Source organism: Thalassophryne amazonica, chromosome 8 (assembly GCF_902500255.1).
Source record: "Thalassophryne amazonica chromosome 8, fThaAma1.1, whole genome shotgun sequence".
NCBI classification, from domain to species: Eukaryota; Metazoa; Chordata; class Actinopteri; order Batrachoidiformes; family Batrachoididae; genus Thalassophryne; species Thalassophryne amazonica.
The window spans coordinates 92,237,664-92,256,461 of NC_047110.1; the positions used below are offsets into that span (position 1 = coordinate 92,237,664).

The following is an 18,798-nucleotide window of genomic DNA, read 5'->3' on the forward strand; positions in this document are numbered from 1 at the left end:
AGTTCTGAGCTTTCTCAGAATCATCCATACCCCACAAAATGAGATCTTGCATGGAATCCCAGACCAAGGGACATTGACAATCATCTTGTGTTTCTTCCACTTTCTTCCACAAGCTGCTTGCCTGTTGTCCTATAGTCCATCCCAGCCTTGTGCAGGTCTACAGTTTTGTCCCTGGTGTCCTTAGACTTGGCTATGGTGGACAGGTTGGAGTGTGACTGAGTGTGTGAACAGGTGTCTTTTATACAGGTAACAAGTTCAAACAGGTGCAATTAATACAGATATAGTGCAGAATAAGAGGGCTTTTAAAGAAAAATTAACAGGTCTGTGAGAGCCAGAATTCTTGCTGGTTGGTAGGTGATCAAATACTTATTTGCAGCAGTAACATACAAATAACTTATTAAAAAAATCATACATTGTGATTTCCGGATTTTTTTTTTTTTTTTTAGATTATGTCTCTCACAGTGGACATGCACCTAAGATGAAAATTTCAGACCCCTCCATGATTTCTAAGTGGGAGAACTTGCAAAACTGCAGGGTGTTCAAATACTTGAACACCCTGCACTAATATATCTATCTAGCTATATCTATATCTCTCTCTCTCTATATATATATATATACACACACTCAACAAAAATATAAACGCAACACTTTTGGTTTTGCTCCCATTTTGTATGAGATGAACTCAAAGATCTAAAACTTTTTCCACATACACAATATCACCATTTCCCTCAAATATTGTTCACAAACCAGTCTAAATCTGTGATAGTGAGCACTTCTCCTTTGCTGAGATAATCCATCCCACCTCACAGGTGTGCCATATCAAGATGCTGATTAGACACGATTAGTGCACAGGTGTGCCTTAGACTGCCCACAATAAAAGGCCACTCTGAAAGGCGCAGTTTTATCACACAGCACAATGCCACAGATGTCGCAAGATTTGAGGGAGCGTGCAACTGGCATGCTGACAGCAGGAATGTCAACCAGAGCTGTTGTTCGTGTATTGAATGTTCATTTCTCTACCATAAGCCGTCTCCAAAGGCGTTTCAGAGAAGTTGGCAGTACATCCAACCAGCCTCACAACCGCAGACCACGTGTAACCACACCAGCCCATGACCTCCACATCCAGCATGTTCACCTCCAAGATCGTCTGAGACCAGCCACTCGGACAGCTGCTGAAACAATCGGTTTGCATAACCAAAGAATTTCTGCACAAACTGTCAGAAACCGTCTCAAGGAAGCTCATCTGCATGCTCATCGTCCTCATCGGGGTCTCCACCTGACTCCAGTTCGTCGTCGTAACCGACTTGAGTGGGCAAATGCTCACATTCGCTGGCGTTTGGCACGTTGGAGAGGTGTTTTCTTCACGGATGATGCGAAGGAGATGTGTTGCACTGCATGAGGCAAATGGTGGTCACACCAGATACTGACTGGTATCCTCCCCCCCCAATAAAACAAAACTGCACCTTTCAGAGTGGCCTTTTATTGTGGGCAGTCTAAGGCACACCTGTGCACTAATCATGGTGTCTAATCAGCATCTTGATATGGCACACCTGTGAGGTGGGATGGATTATCTCAGCAAAGGAGAAGTGCTCACTATCACAGATTTAGATTGGTTTGTGAACAATATTTGAGGGAAATGGTGATATTGTGTATGTGGAAAAAGTTTTAGATCTTTGAGTTCATCTCATACAAAATGGGAGCAAAACCAAAAGTGTTGCATTTATATTTTTGTTGAGTGTATATATATATATATATATATATATATATAAATCAGTTACAAAACTAAACAGTAATCACATTAGCTAGACATTCCCAGACTATGAAAACTGTTTAGGCACATACCTTGTTAAATGTAGTATGTGAAGAGATTAAAAAACAAAAAGAAATAATGAGTCCAACCTCTCTAGTTTCTTAACACAACTTGAAAATAATGAATGCTGTCATCTTGCATGTCTCAAAATTAAAAAGGCATATAATGAAGCTAAAATGATTAAAATTGGATTAACTTCAACATGTGAGATTTAGCCAAAAAGCTATTTGTTTTGCATATGTAATCTATCCCACAGAGCTGTCTCCCACCTGCTGAAGACTGCTATCAGCACGACATGTATTAACTTGTTGCAGAAAATAATGTTATCACGTGCATGATGGACATTAGGAGTAAATGTGGTTGAAGTTACATGTGAAGATCATGAAAAGTTACATGCATGAAGACTCTGATGGTCACCAAAGTTACCACTGTTTATAATGTTTAGGCTTTAAATGCTTAATTATTTTTCACATTTCAAATCTTTATGTTATTTCTGCCACATCACTGCCTTATGACTTCTTCAGTCATGACTATGATTTTCTCATAGCAACGTACATTTCTGTCAGTAATAATATGTCAAAAAACAAATTTTATCCAGCAGTTAATTCAATTTAATTATAGAAGCGCAAGGCATTAACATATTTGTAGTGATTTTTATCAAATAACATTTAAAAAACTATTGTGCAAAATGATGTCCTTTTCTCTTCTTCAAAGGCTCTGCACCAGTGGATAGTCGTAGTCCTCTTAAATTAGGAAATATAACAAGTATGCATAATTTAAACAGCAAACTGTAAGCTTATACACGATATTTACAATTTTACACCAACCTGGAATTTTAAGTGCCCCTTACTTTGTGATAAACCACAAGGCAGCTTGTACAATTGACAAGAAAAATCAAAAGGCTGTACAGAAAACAGTTATATTAGAAATACAAAACAAAACAAACAAACAAACAAACTGATGACTGTTTGGCAGATTTTTCTAAGGAGCATTTCCAGGTATTTGGCTATTTTCAACAACAACAAAAAAGAAATCAAAAGGATGTTTTAAAATTTGAACAGCACAAACTGTACAAAAATGACCATAGAACTTGTTAGAACATGCAGTCTATCAGTAAATTAAAAATGAAAGTCACAAAATAAAAAAAATAATAAATACAATGTTAATACAATTCAAGTTGTCAACTGACCTTCTACTCAAGTGATTCACTGTAATCATAAAGTAAAATGTCCTTTGCTGTCTTTACAAAGTTGGATGTTTTTGACCAACCGTATACATAATGATTGTTGAAATAAATGCCTTTTGAAATACAGAGAAACTTGAAATGCTTAGAGACCAAATAGATGTAAACACATTGTGCTGACATTTTTTGGACAGTAGTTCATGGCATCTTTGTGCATTATTTACCACACTTTGCAAATATTCTCCGTTTGTATTTTTTCTTTTCTACAGTCATCGCTTGTCATATATTTTCCAGTACGTCTACAACAGTGAGTAATTTAGTGTTTCTCTAGTTCGCGCACATACAGCAGATGGTCCTCTGGAGACTTCCCGTGACTCTTGCTGAGGTGAAGCTTGATGGCGTGCTTTGTGGCAAACTTCCGGACACACAGCTGACAGCAGTACACTGCCCCGTTACTACTGCAGTCTTCTTGTGATTGTGGAGAAAGGAAGGACTCCAGGGGTACCAGTTTGTCAGTAAGAGACTGGGAGTCCCTGACAGTCTGCTTGGGGGACAACTTGGCCAGATCCCTAATTCTGAACCCTAAGTGCGCCTCCAGGTGGCATACATATGCTGCTGGGGTTCGAATTTGTGAGGCACAGTCACTACAGAAGAATACAGGCTGGCCAGAGTCCAGGTTTTTGAGGAACTTGGTTCTGCCAGTTCTCCGTAGCTGGTACTTGACATTAGCAAGCCAGTGGCTAATGGTGGTCATGGAGAGTCCTGTGAAACGAGACACGTGCATTCTTTCCTGTGGGTTGAGGTCATTGATTATGTACTTTCCATCAGATGTCTGCCTCAAACTTGAGGCAAACTGGGCCTGCAGAAGAAGGAGGTGCTGGGGGTTCCAATTGGAATGACGGCCTTTGCGTTTATGGCCATGCAGTGGTAAATCGTCATCATCTTGGGTAGAGCCTATGACCTCGGCTTTATCTGTAGCCCGGGAACGCGACGCAGGCTTTAGGACATGGTGGGACTGTGTCAGGTTCCTCAACATGTCCGAGATATCTGACAGTGCGTTTTCATGTAGAGGGCTGGTGGATGTGTATGGAGAGACTACAGGTAGCTTGGCAGGAGTTATTATTGAGGAGGGAGAGATGGAGGAGGCTGTGGATGAAGGGGTCAAGGGTGTAGAGCCTATGGAGCTCACGCTATCACTTTTACCTTTTGTGAGGTCCATTGGCTGGTCATCACTGGGCTGACAAAAACTACGGTCTGCCACAGTCTCAGGCTTTTTGGTCTGTGAGGGAGGAGCAGCTACAGCAGCTCTCTCAGCCATGCTCTGGCTGAGTCTGGACAGCAGACTCAGAGGATCCTGGTTTGGCAAGGAGGGCTTGGCTGCTTTCCCCAAATGAATGTTCATTATTGACTGAAGAGCACTTAAAGGGTTGACAAAGGGCTGCTCTGGAGGAGTATGACCAGTGATAATGGCAGTGCTGCACCTCAGTGTGGAGGCGAGTGGGGACTTGACTGCTGTCTCTCCCTTGGGTTCTGTTGCCGGGGACCCTCTGTCGCTATGGCTTCGCCTGTCACTATTGGCTGGGGTTACTGCCCTCCATTCCCGAGGTGAGTCAGCCTCTCCTGCCTTCTGTGACTCTCCTCCTTCGCTACTACAGAGAGAAAGATGCATCTCTCTCTTAGGAGACATCTGCTTTACTCTTTGCTCTACTTTGGCTACTTTCTCAGTCACTTTTTTCACTAAATCTTCCATCGCCTGGAAGTTATTGCTGGGGAAGGGGGAGGACTGGTTAAGTGGTGGGGATATAATGGGCTGGTTATTGGTAAGGGAAGACACCACCCCATCTCTCCCATTATACAAGAACTTAATTGGGGAGCTTTTCTCCGCACTGCCCTGGGGAAGCTTGAGGGCATTGGGGAACTGATAGGCTGCATGAATACTAGGGTAGCCCCCCCAGCTAGGATTTCCACTCTGGGCTTTGTTGATGGCTGTTGTCACAGTGTTCTCCAGTGATTTAAGAATGTCCAAGCCTCCTTTAGGGCTCTCTTTTAGGTCCTCTTCAGTAAGATAGTTATACTTGGAGACATCATACTTTTCTTCATTGTCAGCATCCTCCTCCTTCCCAACTGAAACTGCAACCTGTTTTTCAGTTCCAGACTCTTGCTTAGTACATTCCTCTTCAATCTCTTCCTTTTTTATCTCTTTGAGAGAAGGGGTGGTTGTTATAGTTTGGGTTGGTGGAGGTGAGAAGGTTGAGGGTGCAAGTGGGACAGACTGGAATCTCTGTTCTGTAGGGGTGGTGACCCTCCCAGGGTTTGGGGAGGTGGCCTCAGGAAGTGTTTTGGCTTTTTTTCCGACAGAACTGGTCACCCTCAGAAAGTGTCCTGTCACCATCATGTGGGTTCTCAGCTCTTGTAGTGTGTTATGGGAACTACCACACTCCATACACTTAAGAATCTGAAATTTGTTTGACTCAAACTGCCAAGCATAGCTACCACCATTCTGGTGGCCATAGCGACTACTAGGGGTGGTATAGGGGCTGGAAGAAGGTTTCTGTGAGGGTTCAGTCAGATCCGTTTGTGGGTCCTTGGCTTTGGGGGTTCCTTCCCTAGAATGAGGTGAGGCAGTGATGTCAAACGCCACAAGCCCCCTTTTCTTTGAAAGCATAATTTTGGCTGCCACAGGGGCCATCGGCTCCTTCAGAGGCACTTTCTGATAGTGTTTGGTCTTAATCATGTGGACACTGAGGTCTTGGAGGGATTCGAACGAATGGCCACAATACATACATTTCAGCACCTTCTGGGCATCCTCCTTCCCTTCCATCTCTAACAAGGATCGCTTGCGTGGTTTGGACCAACGCTTTGAACCACTGCCTGCCCTGTCCAGGTTGTCATCACGGTAGTGTCCTGTATCATTCATGTGAACGGTTAGCTCCACCAGCGTGTCATAAGCAGCACTGCAGCCCTTACAGCGGAATTTGCTGGCCCCAGTGAAGATGGACCCAAACAGCTTTGGGTTTTGCCTGTGGAGCTGCACTGTACTAAAGAGATTGGACTCTGACTGAACCAGGTTATGACTCTGTGTAGGATTCTGCTGTAGTGTCTTTGCTACCGCTGACTGGTGCCAGTCATAGCTACTGCTACTACAGCTACTACTGCTACTAGTGCTGTTGCTACGTGTCGGCTTCTCCGCTGAAGCCGAAGAGTGAGCCTGCGGCATTGTGGTGTTCAAGTTTAAAGGTGACCAGAATGAACCAGTCAGAAAGCTGGAGTAGATAGCCTTCATTTGTTCCAGGGTGTCCATGCCTATAGGGGGTGTCTTTACGCCACCATTCAGAGGGCCTGTGACCAAACTGCCCTCAGCATTTCTGGAAGGACTCTCAAAATCTGAGAGACGGTCACTGGTCTCGCTCACATGTGAGTCGCTGTCCATTTCTTGTCCTGAGAGCTCCGCAGCCCCAGCAGATTCCTGGTCACAGGCGTGGTCCTTAGCAGGCCCGATGCGTTGCTCCACTAACTCATCTTTCATATGAAGGCCATCCTGAGGGGCTGATGCCAGGTCGCCTTCCTCCACCTCCTCATGATCCACAGCGCGCTCAGCCAGTTCCTCAGGAGAATAGGCTGCAAGGAATTTGGAGATAAAGAGAAGAAGAAAGAGATGAGTGAAATGGCAGGGAGTGAATGCGCAATGTTAGAATAACTGGAGAAAAAGTTTCCCTGCTATGTGTGCCCGAGGACTCCCAGGGATAAATGAGCCATCTGTGTGGGAGCCTTTAAAGCTGAGCTGAGAAATTACAGTCATCCCATTTCACCTCATCAACCGTTGAGGTGTTATTTTCCTCTAGGCGAGCCTGTATTTATATACTACCCCAGCCACACGGAACTTGTGCCTCCCCTCTTTTCACTTCTTCTATTGGAAGAAAACAAAAAAAAAGAGAAAAATATCTTGGCAAAAACATAATGCGCCATTTTATTTATCTCAGGGCGCAACAGCTTGAAATGAAAACTAAATCTGAAATTAATGAAGCCCAATCTCACTGTGGCATTCTCCTCTGGGGTAATAAATGAGTTGGATCAACCTCCATCTGTCAGTTAATATGTCTGACGCCTCTTCATCTGCCTCTTCTCTGATTGTACACACGCACACACATGCACAAAGAACACATCTTTAGTACTTTCAATGAACGAATGTCAGTATGGCGTTGATGAGTAATTGACACGGTGGGTGATGTCCTCCTGTGCGATGTGAAATGAGGTCATTTCCTTATCGTTTTTAAGTTGGTTAAGGTTGTCGATTGAAACGGGATAAATCATCACAGGATGTCATGAACAAGTTTTTTGCACCCAATGAGAGTCATTTAATAGCGAGCATCTGCCGATACCGAGCCCTGATCGGTTATTTGTATTTTCCTGGATATTACATTTGCCAGAGAACACTACAAGAACATTAAAGTCAGTCTAATGTACATGCTTGACAATTCAACAGTTGTGCAGTGCATTAAGAAATAAAACTAAATTCAATCCAAGCTGCTTCTTAATGTTGAAATATATATATTTTTTAGATATGTATAGCTCTTATCCACTTAGTGCAGCCATTGCAATATTGAAACTAGAACACTCAGAGTAATATTGATTGAAAGACATTGATGAAAGACTGGTGGCTGTGTTTTAGCTCTTAAAAATACATTCATGCTCATTGATATTATAATATTATAATGCATCCATACTTTTTTTTTTTTTTTTTTTTTTTTAAACACACTTATTCCAGTTGATGGTCATGCTAGAGCCTATCCCAGTGGTCATTGGGTGAGAGGCAGGGGTGTAGTCAGTCTGCTGCATGCCAGACACATATAGGCAAACATACTCACACTCCCACCTACAGTTAATTTAAAGTTATCAATTCATATAACCTGAATGTTTTGGAAGAGGGGGGAATTATTATAATTATCCTGATTTACAGTAGTAGTAGCAATCGTCATCAATGTCTTGAAAAGTGAACCTTTGGGTGGGGGGGGTGAAGGGTGCAGGATGAAATTACAGAAAAAAGCATGAGAAAAACTTGTCTATTCATGTGGAAATTGCTACCTTATTGGCCGGTAAGAAGCATATCACATGCACCATCTATCACAAACAGATTTGGTGCATTTGAAATGAAGCAGAGCATAAATATACCTTTAAAATGTACAATGAAGCACTGCTGATAAACTAGCAGACTGACAGCCCTTTGTGCCTTTGGTATGGACCTTATGAAGTACAGAGACTCAGAACACAGACCAAGACTCGTGTCATTAGTCCGATATGATCCTTAAAGAAAAAAAGCCTTAATTGGGCACGATTCTGATCAATGCAGTTGTAAATTAGAAGGCAAAATAAAAACTAAATGGGAGAAGATCCTGAGTGTCTTTCTGTCTAAAGTGTCCCAACAATATACACTACAGTGCAGGTATTGCTCAGGTGTACACACATACACACACATCTCCACACCCAACACCGGCTTACCCGCCACTTCTTCGGCAGTGTCATTACACCCTCCCTTCCCTTATTTCCTGTCCACTTTGGTCTTTAAACTGCTCAACTTCAAGAGAAACGAATATCTCTGAAAACAGTGGATGGCCTGCGGACAGGTTTGAGGGTACTTAGATAATATTCCAAACAAAGACAAATGTGACAGGAAAGAAGATGTTGGCTTTAACGTTGCCCAGTAGAACTCCAGCTTTTGGACACAAACAGGCACACACACACAGACACACACACATGCGTGCTGAATGAATCCATTTCCCCACCACTGACACACACACACACACACACACACACACACACACACACACACACACACACACACACACACACACACACACACACACACACACACACACACACACACACACACACACACACACACACACACACACACACACACACACACACACACACACACACGTCCAATCTAAACAAAAATGTCATAGCTGGAATAACTCTCATTTCCAGTGCTAACAGCCAATCTCTAGGCATCCATGCAGCTGGCGCTGGTCTGATTTGGGCCCTGGGGGCACAGTCAGCAGGCAGCCTCACTGAGAAGCCAGCCTAATAGAGACCTGGCAGGTGCGGCCCACTCTCCGTCCTCCCGGAGATTTGGTTTGTCACTGGGTATCCATTACCTGCCATTCTCCACTGATAGGCCCCGACAGCCCTGATCAAAAGATGTCGTTGGGCCCCAGTCCGCTTGGCAGTCAGTGGCATGTCGTTTGTAAAAAGGGCCAAGCAGGGTGTAAATAAAATGACATGATCACTTCGCCGGCCCCTCATGTTCTGGACACAATTATGATAATGTGAAAGTGGAGGGTGGGGTGGAAGGGGCGTACTGGCTGCTGGATCTGGGAGGACGGAGCAGGGCGAGTTGGGTGGAGGTGGGGGGGTAAAGAAGTAAAATCGCTCATGCTCCAGAAAACAGGCAGGAAAAAAATCGCGCTGTAACACTGGTCCACAACCAGCCCTCGCCCGTCTACGCTTTCTCCTCTGAATGGTATTCATGTCAGATTCTTAAATGAAAGAGGAAATTCTGCCAGGAGGATGTAGTCATCGTGTTCTCTTTCAACTAACTGGTCATACGTGTCAAGACGTATCGTGCCAAATTGGTGCAGCGCTTTGCCAAGTTGTCAGGTCACCTTCCTCTTCCTCAAACACAAAACAGACTGCACTACCCCCCCCCCCCACCCCAAACAAGAGTAACAGTATGTGTAGATTCGCTAATCACCGAAGTAAAAATTTCAGTAAGCTATAAGGACTTGTTTTTAGATAATACACCCCAAAATTTCATTCATTTATATAGCGCAAAATCACAAGGTTTCCTCAAGGCGCCACACACAAGTAAGGTCTAACCTTACCAAACCCCAGAGCAACAGTGGTAAGGAAAAACTCCCTCAAAAATCTTGTTATCTGAGAGTCTTGGAACGATCTTATTCAGAGCAAACCCCAACCTCCGGTGCTGAGAAATGAAGCCAAATGAGGAGCGCCAAGACTTACAGTTCTTTGAATGGCCACTTGAGACTGAGTCCAAAAAACAGTCACTCCCCCAAGACAGCCCATGTTAAACTGTCCATTATCACAGCAGAAATAAACATGTTTGCACCCTGGTACAAAAGGCTTACAAATATCTGAGATAATATGGCTTTTCAAGGGTGGGAATAAATTATGCAAAGTTTCTATAAAGAGTTTAACTGAAAGTGCAGGAAATTATAATGAGAAAGTTTTGTGACTAGGTGTATTTATTATTTGGCACATTTAGGTGATGTCCTGTTTTATAACTGACAAGGTTGAGATATTTATTATGTCTGCCAAGGACGTAATAAAATCATTGACGTTTATTAATTTGTCTGTCTGTTCTGTTAGCAGGATTACATCAAAACTACTGCAGGTATTTTGACAAAGTTTTCACCACAGATACACATTAGGCCATGGAACACTCCATTAAATATTGGAGGTGATCTGAATCCAGATTCTAGATCAAGATTTCACTTTATATAGGCTTTGTAGGATTACATAAAAAAAACAAAACAAATTATTTCACGTATTTTGACAAAATTTTCACCACATATAGATATTACTGGTGGACTGGTTGGTCGCCCAACCAGTCCACATGTGTTTTGTGGATCTGGAGAAGGCCTTCGACCGTGTCCCTCGGGGCACACTGTGGGGAGTGCTCCGGGAGTACGGGGTCCTTTGCTAAGGGCTATCCGGTCCCTGTACGACCGCAGCAGGAGCTTGGTTCGCATTGCCGGTAGTAAGTCAAACCCGTTTCCAGTGCACGTTGGCCTCCGCCAGGGCTGCCCTTTGTCACCGGTTCTGTTCATTATTTTTATGGACAGAATTTCTAGGCGCAGTCAGGGTGTAGAGGGGGTCTGGTTTGGGAACCACAGAATCTCATCTCTGCTGTTTGCGGACAATGTGGTTCTGTTGGCTTCGTCAAATCAGGACCTTCAGCGTGCACTGGGACGGTTTGCAGCCGAGTGTGAGGCGTCCGGGATGAAACTCAGCACCTCCAAATCCGAGGCCATGGTTCTCGACCGGAAAAAGGTGCTTTGCCCTCTTCAGGTCGGTGGAGTGTCCTTGCCTCAAGTGGAGGAGTTTAAGTATCTTGGGGTCTTATTCACAAGTGAGGGACGGATGGAGCGTGAGATCGATAGACGGATCGGTGCAGCGTCTGCAGTGATGCGGTCGCTGTATCAGACCGTCATGGTGAAGAGAGAGCTGAGTAGGGGGGCAAAGCTCTTGATTTACCGATCGATCTACGTTCCGATCCTCAACTATGGTCATGGGATTTGGCTCATGACCGAAAGAACGAGATCGCGGGTACAAGCGGCCGAGATGAGTTTCCTCCGCAGGGTGGCTGGATGCTCCCTTTGAGATAGGGTGAGGAGCTCGGTCACTCGGGAGGAGCTCGGAGTCGAGCTGCTGCTCCTCCACGTCGAAAGGAGTCAGTTGAGGTGGCTTTGGCATCTTTTCCGGATGCCCCCTGGACGCCTTGCTGGAGAGGTGTTCCGGGCACGTCCCATTGGGAGGAGGCCCCGGGGAAGTCCCAGGACACGCTGGAAGGATTACATCTCTCGGCTGGCTTGGGAACGTCTTGGGGTTCCCCCGGAGGAGCTGGGGGAGGTGTGTGTGGATTGGGAGGTCTGGGCGGCTTTGCTTGAGCTGCTGCCCCCACGACCTGAATCCGGATAAAGCGGAAGAAAATGGATGGATGGATAGATATTAGTGCATGGAAAAATCCATTGAATTTTGGAGGTGATCCGGATTGGCGGACATCAGAAATCTTGAATTGCTCTTGTTTCCTTTGCTTAGAGCTTGTCTGGTTACCAGGGACTGATTAATGGGGATATCAACATCCATTGATCACTGTTGTTACCTAATATCCCTGGGGAGGTGATGGTCTAGTGGATAAGCGTTGAGACCAGAGGATCCTCGGTTCAAATCCCAGCCTGACCGGAAAATCACTAAGGGCCCTTGGGCAAGGTCCTTAATCCCCTAGTTGCTCCTGGTGTGTAGTGAGCACCTTGTATGGCAGCACCCTGACATCAGGGTGAATGTGAGGCATTATTGTAAAGTGCTTTGAGCATCTGATGCAGATGGAAAATATATATAAATGCAGTCCATTTATCCTTGACTTCTCCAAAAATGTTAGTCCTATCAACTTTCTGTTTTCACGATGTTCATCCTTGACCCAAAATACATAAGCATACCAAAAGGCAAATGCCAGCTCTCCCTGATCGAAGTTACGATGGTGAGTCAAAAAAAGATGAAGCTTGTTTTATCTCAAATAGGACTCAAAACAAGATCTTCTGAAGACTTTCACTTAAACTTTTTAAGATCTATGATCTAAAACAAGTCCTTAACAACTTTTACATTAAGTGTAGATTAGGCCATTTGAATAGTAATTGCATGAATATATTTGTAAGATTTTAAGAGGAAATGCACTGCACAAATGCAGTATCCGACATCGGGCGGCACGATTGTGCGTCCTTGAGTGCCTCCGCATCTGATAATAAGTGTTTTTACATTTTACACCAAGAGAGCGGCAGTCTTGAAGTTTATTGTTCATTTGTCATTAAGCTTCAAGAGCGCTGAGAGAGAAAGGAAAAGAAGTCCAAAAGGACCGGTGATAAAAACCTACAGTCTAGCAGTGCTCTCAGGCAATTTAAAATGCAAAACAAAAACCATTATGTCTGAGCACTATCTGTTAATTTAATCCCCAATGACTGATAATCCATCACACAGGGCGACAACCACATCCAATTATTCTCCCTGGCTTGACTGACAACAGAGGTGATTTATCAAGCTAATAAAAGGTGATGAGAGTATAGAGGCTCCCTTAGAATAAAATAAGACCAAGATTATGAATACAATATTACTCTTAGATGCAGTTTTAACTAATATCTAAGCATATGGTACAGCGGCGGTGCACGAGTTTTCCTAATGTGCGCGTTGAAGAGCGACAGGACAAAAAGAAAGTGTGTGCACGTTTGCGTAATGATAAAGTGAGCCGATGCCATGTGGGGCACAGACAAGAATCATTAGGCTCCGCCAATGATTCCTCGGGGTGGGGGTGGGGGGGGCCGGATAAGGAGGGTAGGAGGTACACTTTGGCGCAATCAACAACTCAGTCACGGCTCGCGCAGAAATAGCAATAACGCGTTCACACAAACACATAAACTGCAGACGGAGAGAGAAAATACGGGTATCACACGCAGACATTTCACTCAACAGCGCACAACCTCAAACACACTCCCACGTAATTATAAATAAAGCCAGTCAGTCAGTTATGACACCCCCCACCCCAAATCCCACCCTTGGCCCCCCTCTGTGTCTCACTCATACATCTGTATAGACACACATACAGTAGATGCAAGCAACGAGGAGAGGCTGTGACAACTTGGCATGCAGGAGGCATTCCTGTGGAGTATCATTTTCCTAAACATAAGGGCCGCAGACGAGGAGGGAGAGATCATCTGATACAAATACTGCAGTGCTGCTCTGATGATCAGGAACAACAGACAGGGCAGGGACGGCGGCTGATTAAGCGGGAAGGTGCTGCGGACGCCTGTGAAGCTGCTCAGCGCCTCGCTCTGTGTCCCTTCTTTTATCGTGCCATATTTCTCTTCATGAGCCGCCGAGGGATCGGCCCGTTTCTGACACTTGGGTTCGACTGCACCTCAGTGCAAATAAGCAACCATCTGTACTTACCAAAAAAAAAAAAAGTGCAAAGGTGATTAAAGTATGACCACAGCAACAGCCAAAGCAATAACTGAGTGTCAAAATGTAAAAAACAAATAAGCAAACAAGGAACAACTTCAAGTCCTCAAATGTTTCTTTAATATGACCTTTGATGACCCAGGTCCATTCTTTTGCAGTTGGGGAAACAGTTTGCAGCCAGATCATATCCAACAACAGCAGCAGGGTAAACAGGATGTCATAATAAATAAATAAATCAATTAATAAAAGCTACAACCTTGCCAAAGGCAGAGTGGTATCAAAAAGGTGAGGCCTCTTGTGCCGTCAGCACAGGTACAATATTTCATCTGTTCTTTTTTTTAGCGGTGTAAAAAAAAAAAAAAAAAAAGAAAAAAAAAAGTAGTGCACAGATGCAGATGTCTGCTTATTTCAGAAAATAAGACTTTTTTGGGATGCGGGGGTGGGAGGGATATCAAACTATAATAATAATGAAGCTTACGCCTCAGATAATTGTGTAAGTACCTACATTAAAGCAGACGGTGCAGTCTGAAGATGCAAACATTTCTCTTCATTATAACTTCCACCACAGAGGCAAAAAAAAAAAAGAGAAAGAAAAGAAGTACAGGTCTCTGAGAACTTTGGTAAGCAGATCATCCTCGGGTCACGATGACATTGTACTGTATGTCATTCACAATAATTTTTTTTTAAATGAATATTATTATTATTATATATATTACTGATGTCCATGTTATTTTGTATGTTTTGGAGAAACAGCTCCCCCTCTAGCAATACCGATGGTGGTTTCACAGAGGTGGGAACTAGTGCTGTCTAGTTGAGTACTGCATCGTTTTTCAGTCAAATATCAGACATGGGCGTTATGGTGGATTAGAGGTTAGTACTGTTGCATTAGAGCAAGAAGTCCCTGGAATCACTGGGAAGTCCCTACCTGACCCTTTGTGTATGGAGTTTGCATGTTCTCACTGTGTCTGCGTGGGTTCCTTTCAGGTGTTCCGGGTTCCTCCCACTTCCAAAGACATGCAGGTTAGGTGAATTCGAAGCTTTAGATTAACCACAGGTGTGTGTACAAGTGTGAATGCATTTGTCCACCCATATGTGGCCCTGCGATAGACTGGCATCCTGTCCAGGGGAGTTGATGGTCTAGTGGTTAAAGTGTTGGGCTTGAGACCAGAGGATCCTCAGTTCAAATCCCAGCCTGACCGGAAAATCACTAAGGACCCTTGGGCAAGGTCCTTAATCCCCTAGTTGCTCCCGGTGTGTAGTGGGCGTCCTTGCATGGCAGCAGCATTACACTGGGGTGAATGTGAGACACTGATGTGTAAAGCACTGTGTGTGTGTATATATATATATATATATATATATATATATATATATATATATATATATATATATATAGATAGATATAGCAGGAGGTGGTAATGGTAGAATTTTTTTTTTCAAATATGCTTATATCCACTTCAGAGATTGTGCATTGTGTAATTTGGGAGATAGTTCATATTGGAAGTGGGTGTCTACCATGACAAAAACCCCCACCCCATGCAAAAAAGAAAACTTCAATATATACTGTAATTTTAACATCTTTCGAAATATTAGAATGTAATTGTTTTGACTTCATGATTAGTTTTGATAAACCCTGCATTGAACAAAACATTCAAGTTTATGATATCTAATGCTCCTGACTTGGTAGTACTTGTTTTAGAGAAGTCACAAAAGCTACATAAGTACTGATATTATTACAGTGATCATGTAATTACACATGTAATTTCAAGTCACAGCATGGCAAGTTGTAGTAAATCAAGTGTTTAATGGTTTTGAAGAGCATGGCCTCCTCCTAAGTTCTGTTATTCACACAGTGTGACTGAAATAAAACCTTTGTGAAAGAATTGTGTTTATAAAGTTTTTGAAGAGCATAGACAAACTTTACACATAGCAGAACAGAAAGATAATTGAAAATAGACCATACTTTGTTACATTCAAGGGGTGGGGGGTTATGCGCCTCCTGCCCTATGCATACTTTGATAGGCTCCTGCCCCCCTGTGACCCTTGATTGGAGTAAGGAGGTTTAGAAAATGAATGAATGAATGAATAAAGTAAGTAAATATCAGACATTATAAGTGCCTTGTTGATAATATTTAGAGTAACATAACATAAAGGTCACACATTACAGGCCTTCAAAAATAATGAAAACAAATCAACCTACTAAATTCTTATATAAAGTTTGAATAAAACCAAACGTTTTTGACCATTTTTCAACTTTGTGAAGTACCTGCTTGATTTTACATGCCTTTTTAAAAAGTAAAACTACATTATTTTTGTTAAGTGGTATCCTATAATTTATAAGAAAACCTGGCAATATTTAATCAGATTTTAACAATAACCATATTATTAAATGCAAATGGATCTGTCACCATTTCTGTGATGTTACGTCCCCCACAAAGCAATTAAGTTTGACTTGTGTCGCTTATCTTAACTTTAGGGTTATAACTTGGATAACTAAGACTATTTAATGAATTAGGAAGTCAGATCCAGACCCGTTAATGCGGGTGCTGCTCATCTAGATTCTATAGCGTCAAACACGAGTCAATCGCTCCCCCTGGACCGGACACCAGTCCGACACAGGCTGCTTCACCAGGACACTTGGGTGGACTGAGACAAAGCTGATGAAGGTCAAGGACACAAACTGGTAGCTTGGGTAGGATTTGAACCCAGGTCTACATATTGGCTGTCAGTTCCTAATCCATTGAACTTCTTGCTCTGCGCAGCACAAAAACAAAAAAGTGTTGATTTAGGAGAGGTTTTACACCAGATGCCCTTCCTGACACAACTCCAGACACACATGGAGAATACAGCACTGGTGGCCTTGAACCAGGGACCTACTGTTTGGGAGACAAGCACACTAAGCACTTACATATATTTTTTTCTGTTGTACATGTGTATTAATTCAAAGAGAAAAGAAAACCCAGAAAAAGACTGCCATGTTTTAACAGCATACAAACAGTCCAGTCTGAAAAACAGATGACGTTAACAAGACATTAACAATTCCATGCAACGTGATTCATTTTAATATTAATATGGTGATAAAGCTCAGATTTTACTCAGACTTCAATTCAATTGTAGCACATTACATTTGATTTTCATAAAGTAGCTCTATATTTAAAATGTGTACGCAAATCAAACTGTAGATTTAGTCAAAATTTGTTCCAAATGAATCTGCATTTGAAATAGCTCTGAGTGTTGTCTGAAATTTATTGATTCAGATATCAATTCTGCTCAATTCCCTGACTCCATTCCAAAATATTCTGAAGGAAAAAACACACACACACAAAAAGGTAACAAAAATGTTAATTCTTTCAAGCGCCAACTCAACATTTCAAAAGTGAATAATAATTGTTTTTTTGTGGCTTCCTATTTTTACTAGGGGTTCCCTCAGCAGATCCCGTATAAATGCACGAGTTGATTTGGCACAAGTTTTACATCGGATACCCTTCCTGGTGCAAATTCTATTAACAGAGCTCCCTCGGTTAGAGAGGTAACCACATGCACCAACTGCTTGCACCACTGTGCTGTCTAGTATTTGCTATTTAAAAGTATTTATTAAATTCATACAATAGCAAGGAGACACACTTATGAAAAAAGAAAGAAAAAGAAACTATTGGCTACTCAGGGGATAATGAATTCCAATAATCAATATTCTATGTAGTGAAGTGGGCAGTCCTTGAAACATCCTGGTGAAAACAGGTCAGGCTCACATTTGGACTGGCCTGAGATACACTCCTTTAGGATATACAGTTTAAATTGGGTGAAAATTCCATCAAATCGTTTCCACTGCGATGACTGAAATTTGGTTTCCATATTGTACCCATAAACCCATGTCTCATCACCAGTGATGACTGTGTTCAGGAAGTCGGGGTCACTGTTTCAGCATGTCCTGTGAGACTTCCAGAAACAGTTGCTTCTGCCCTGCCATTAGTAGCTTCAGCACAAATTTTGCTGACACTCTACCTATGCCCAAATCCTGTCAAAATGGAATCTACCAAACCTGTTTATTCCCACCTCATCCTCAAGTTCTTGGATGGTGACGTGATGGTCAACCATGACCAAAGTCTGCATGCTGTCAATCACTTGTGTATGGCCTACTGGAACAAGCATTGCTCTTCAGTACTGTGCGCCCATTTTTGAAGCGGTTTTGCCACTCTTATTTGTGTCATGCTCATGGCATCATCGCCAAAAGCCCACTGAATCTTGCAAATGGTTTCCACTTGGGTATCACCAAGCTTTTATACTTAGGAATTAGGGCCTTGGTCATCTGGTCATCTACCTACAAATTAACAGTCTACAAGTGCATCATTGAACTTTTCAGTGTTCACTTTGGTCACCTCCAACCACCTTTTTTAACTTTTTAATTTAACAAGGTTAGTCCCATTGAGATTGAGATCTCAATGGGACTCTCAATGGGACTAACCCATTTCTGAACATTTAGAAAGTTTCCAATTCACCTTAACCTTTACTGCAAATGAGAACAGTGCGTTGCGGCTGGCCGTTGCTAGGTGTACTGAAGATGCTAGGGAGGTGCTAGTAGCTCTAATGACAGTGTTTGGTTAGATTTGATGTGCAACTTGATTTGTCAGTGTTGACCTATTTTTATTTTCTAGAATGAAGCAAAATTTTTGAGTGTTGACAATGGTCCATCTTGTGTAGTCTTTTCTTGCAATATTATAGGATTAACACGTTCAAAGAACCCACGGCGGAACCATTATTAACAAACAAAGGGCCCCTGGTATTTGGCATTTTAGATTCAGTCCTAATTTGGAGCATACTTTTGATTCTAAACCTTCCTCTGAATGAAGAAGCTTGCTTATCCAAATATGAATTCATAACTTTTGGAACTGATCCAGTTTAAGTCCCAATCAGCAGTCAATGCATCGTGATCATGAATGGGAATACATATTTTTATATCAGGTCAAATATTCATACAAACAAACCAGAATGGTTGATCAAGTCACAATAAACGCCTGTGGGAGAAATTCAATCTTGTGCAAAGTTCAAAACTTATGTTCACTTT

General features: G+C 42.7%; 1 protein-coding gene across 1 annotated transcript in view; it reads right to left on the reverse strand.

Annotated features, from left to right (window-relative positions):
• Positions 1-2,402: 2,402 nt before the first annotated feature.
• tshz3a (teashirt zinc finger homeobox 3a) overlaps positions 2,403-18,798 on the reverse strand; it is a 41,239-nt gene continuing 24,843 nt past the window's right edge. The window contains exon 2 of the mRNA XM_034176991.1: positions 2,403-6,611. Within this exon, the coding sequence (XP_034032882.1) occupies positions 3,310-6,611 (3,302 nt within the window). The 3' untranslated portion in view covers positions 2,403-3,309. The remainder of the gene's footprint in view (positions 6,612-18,798) is intronic.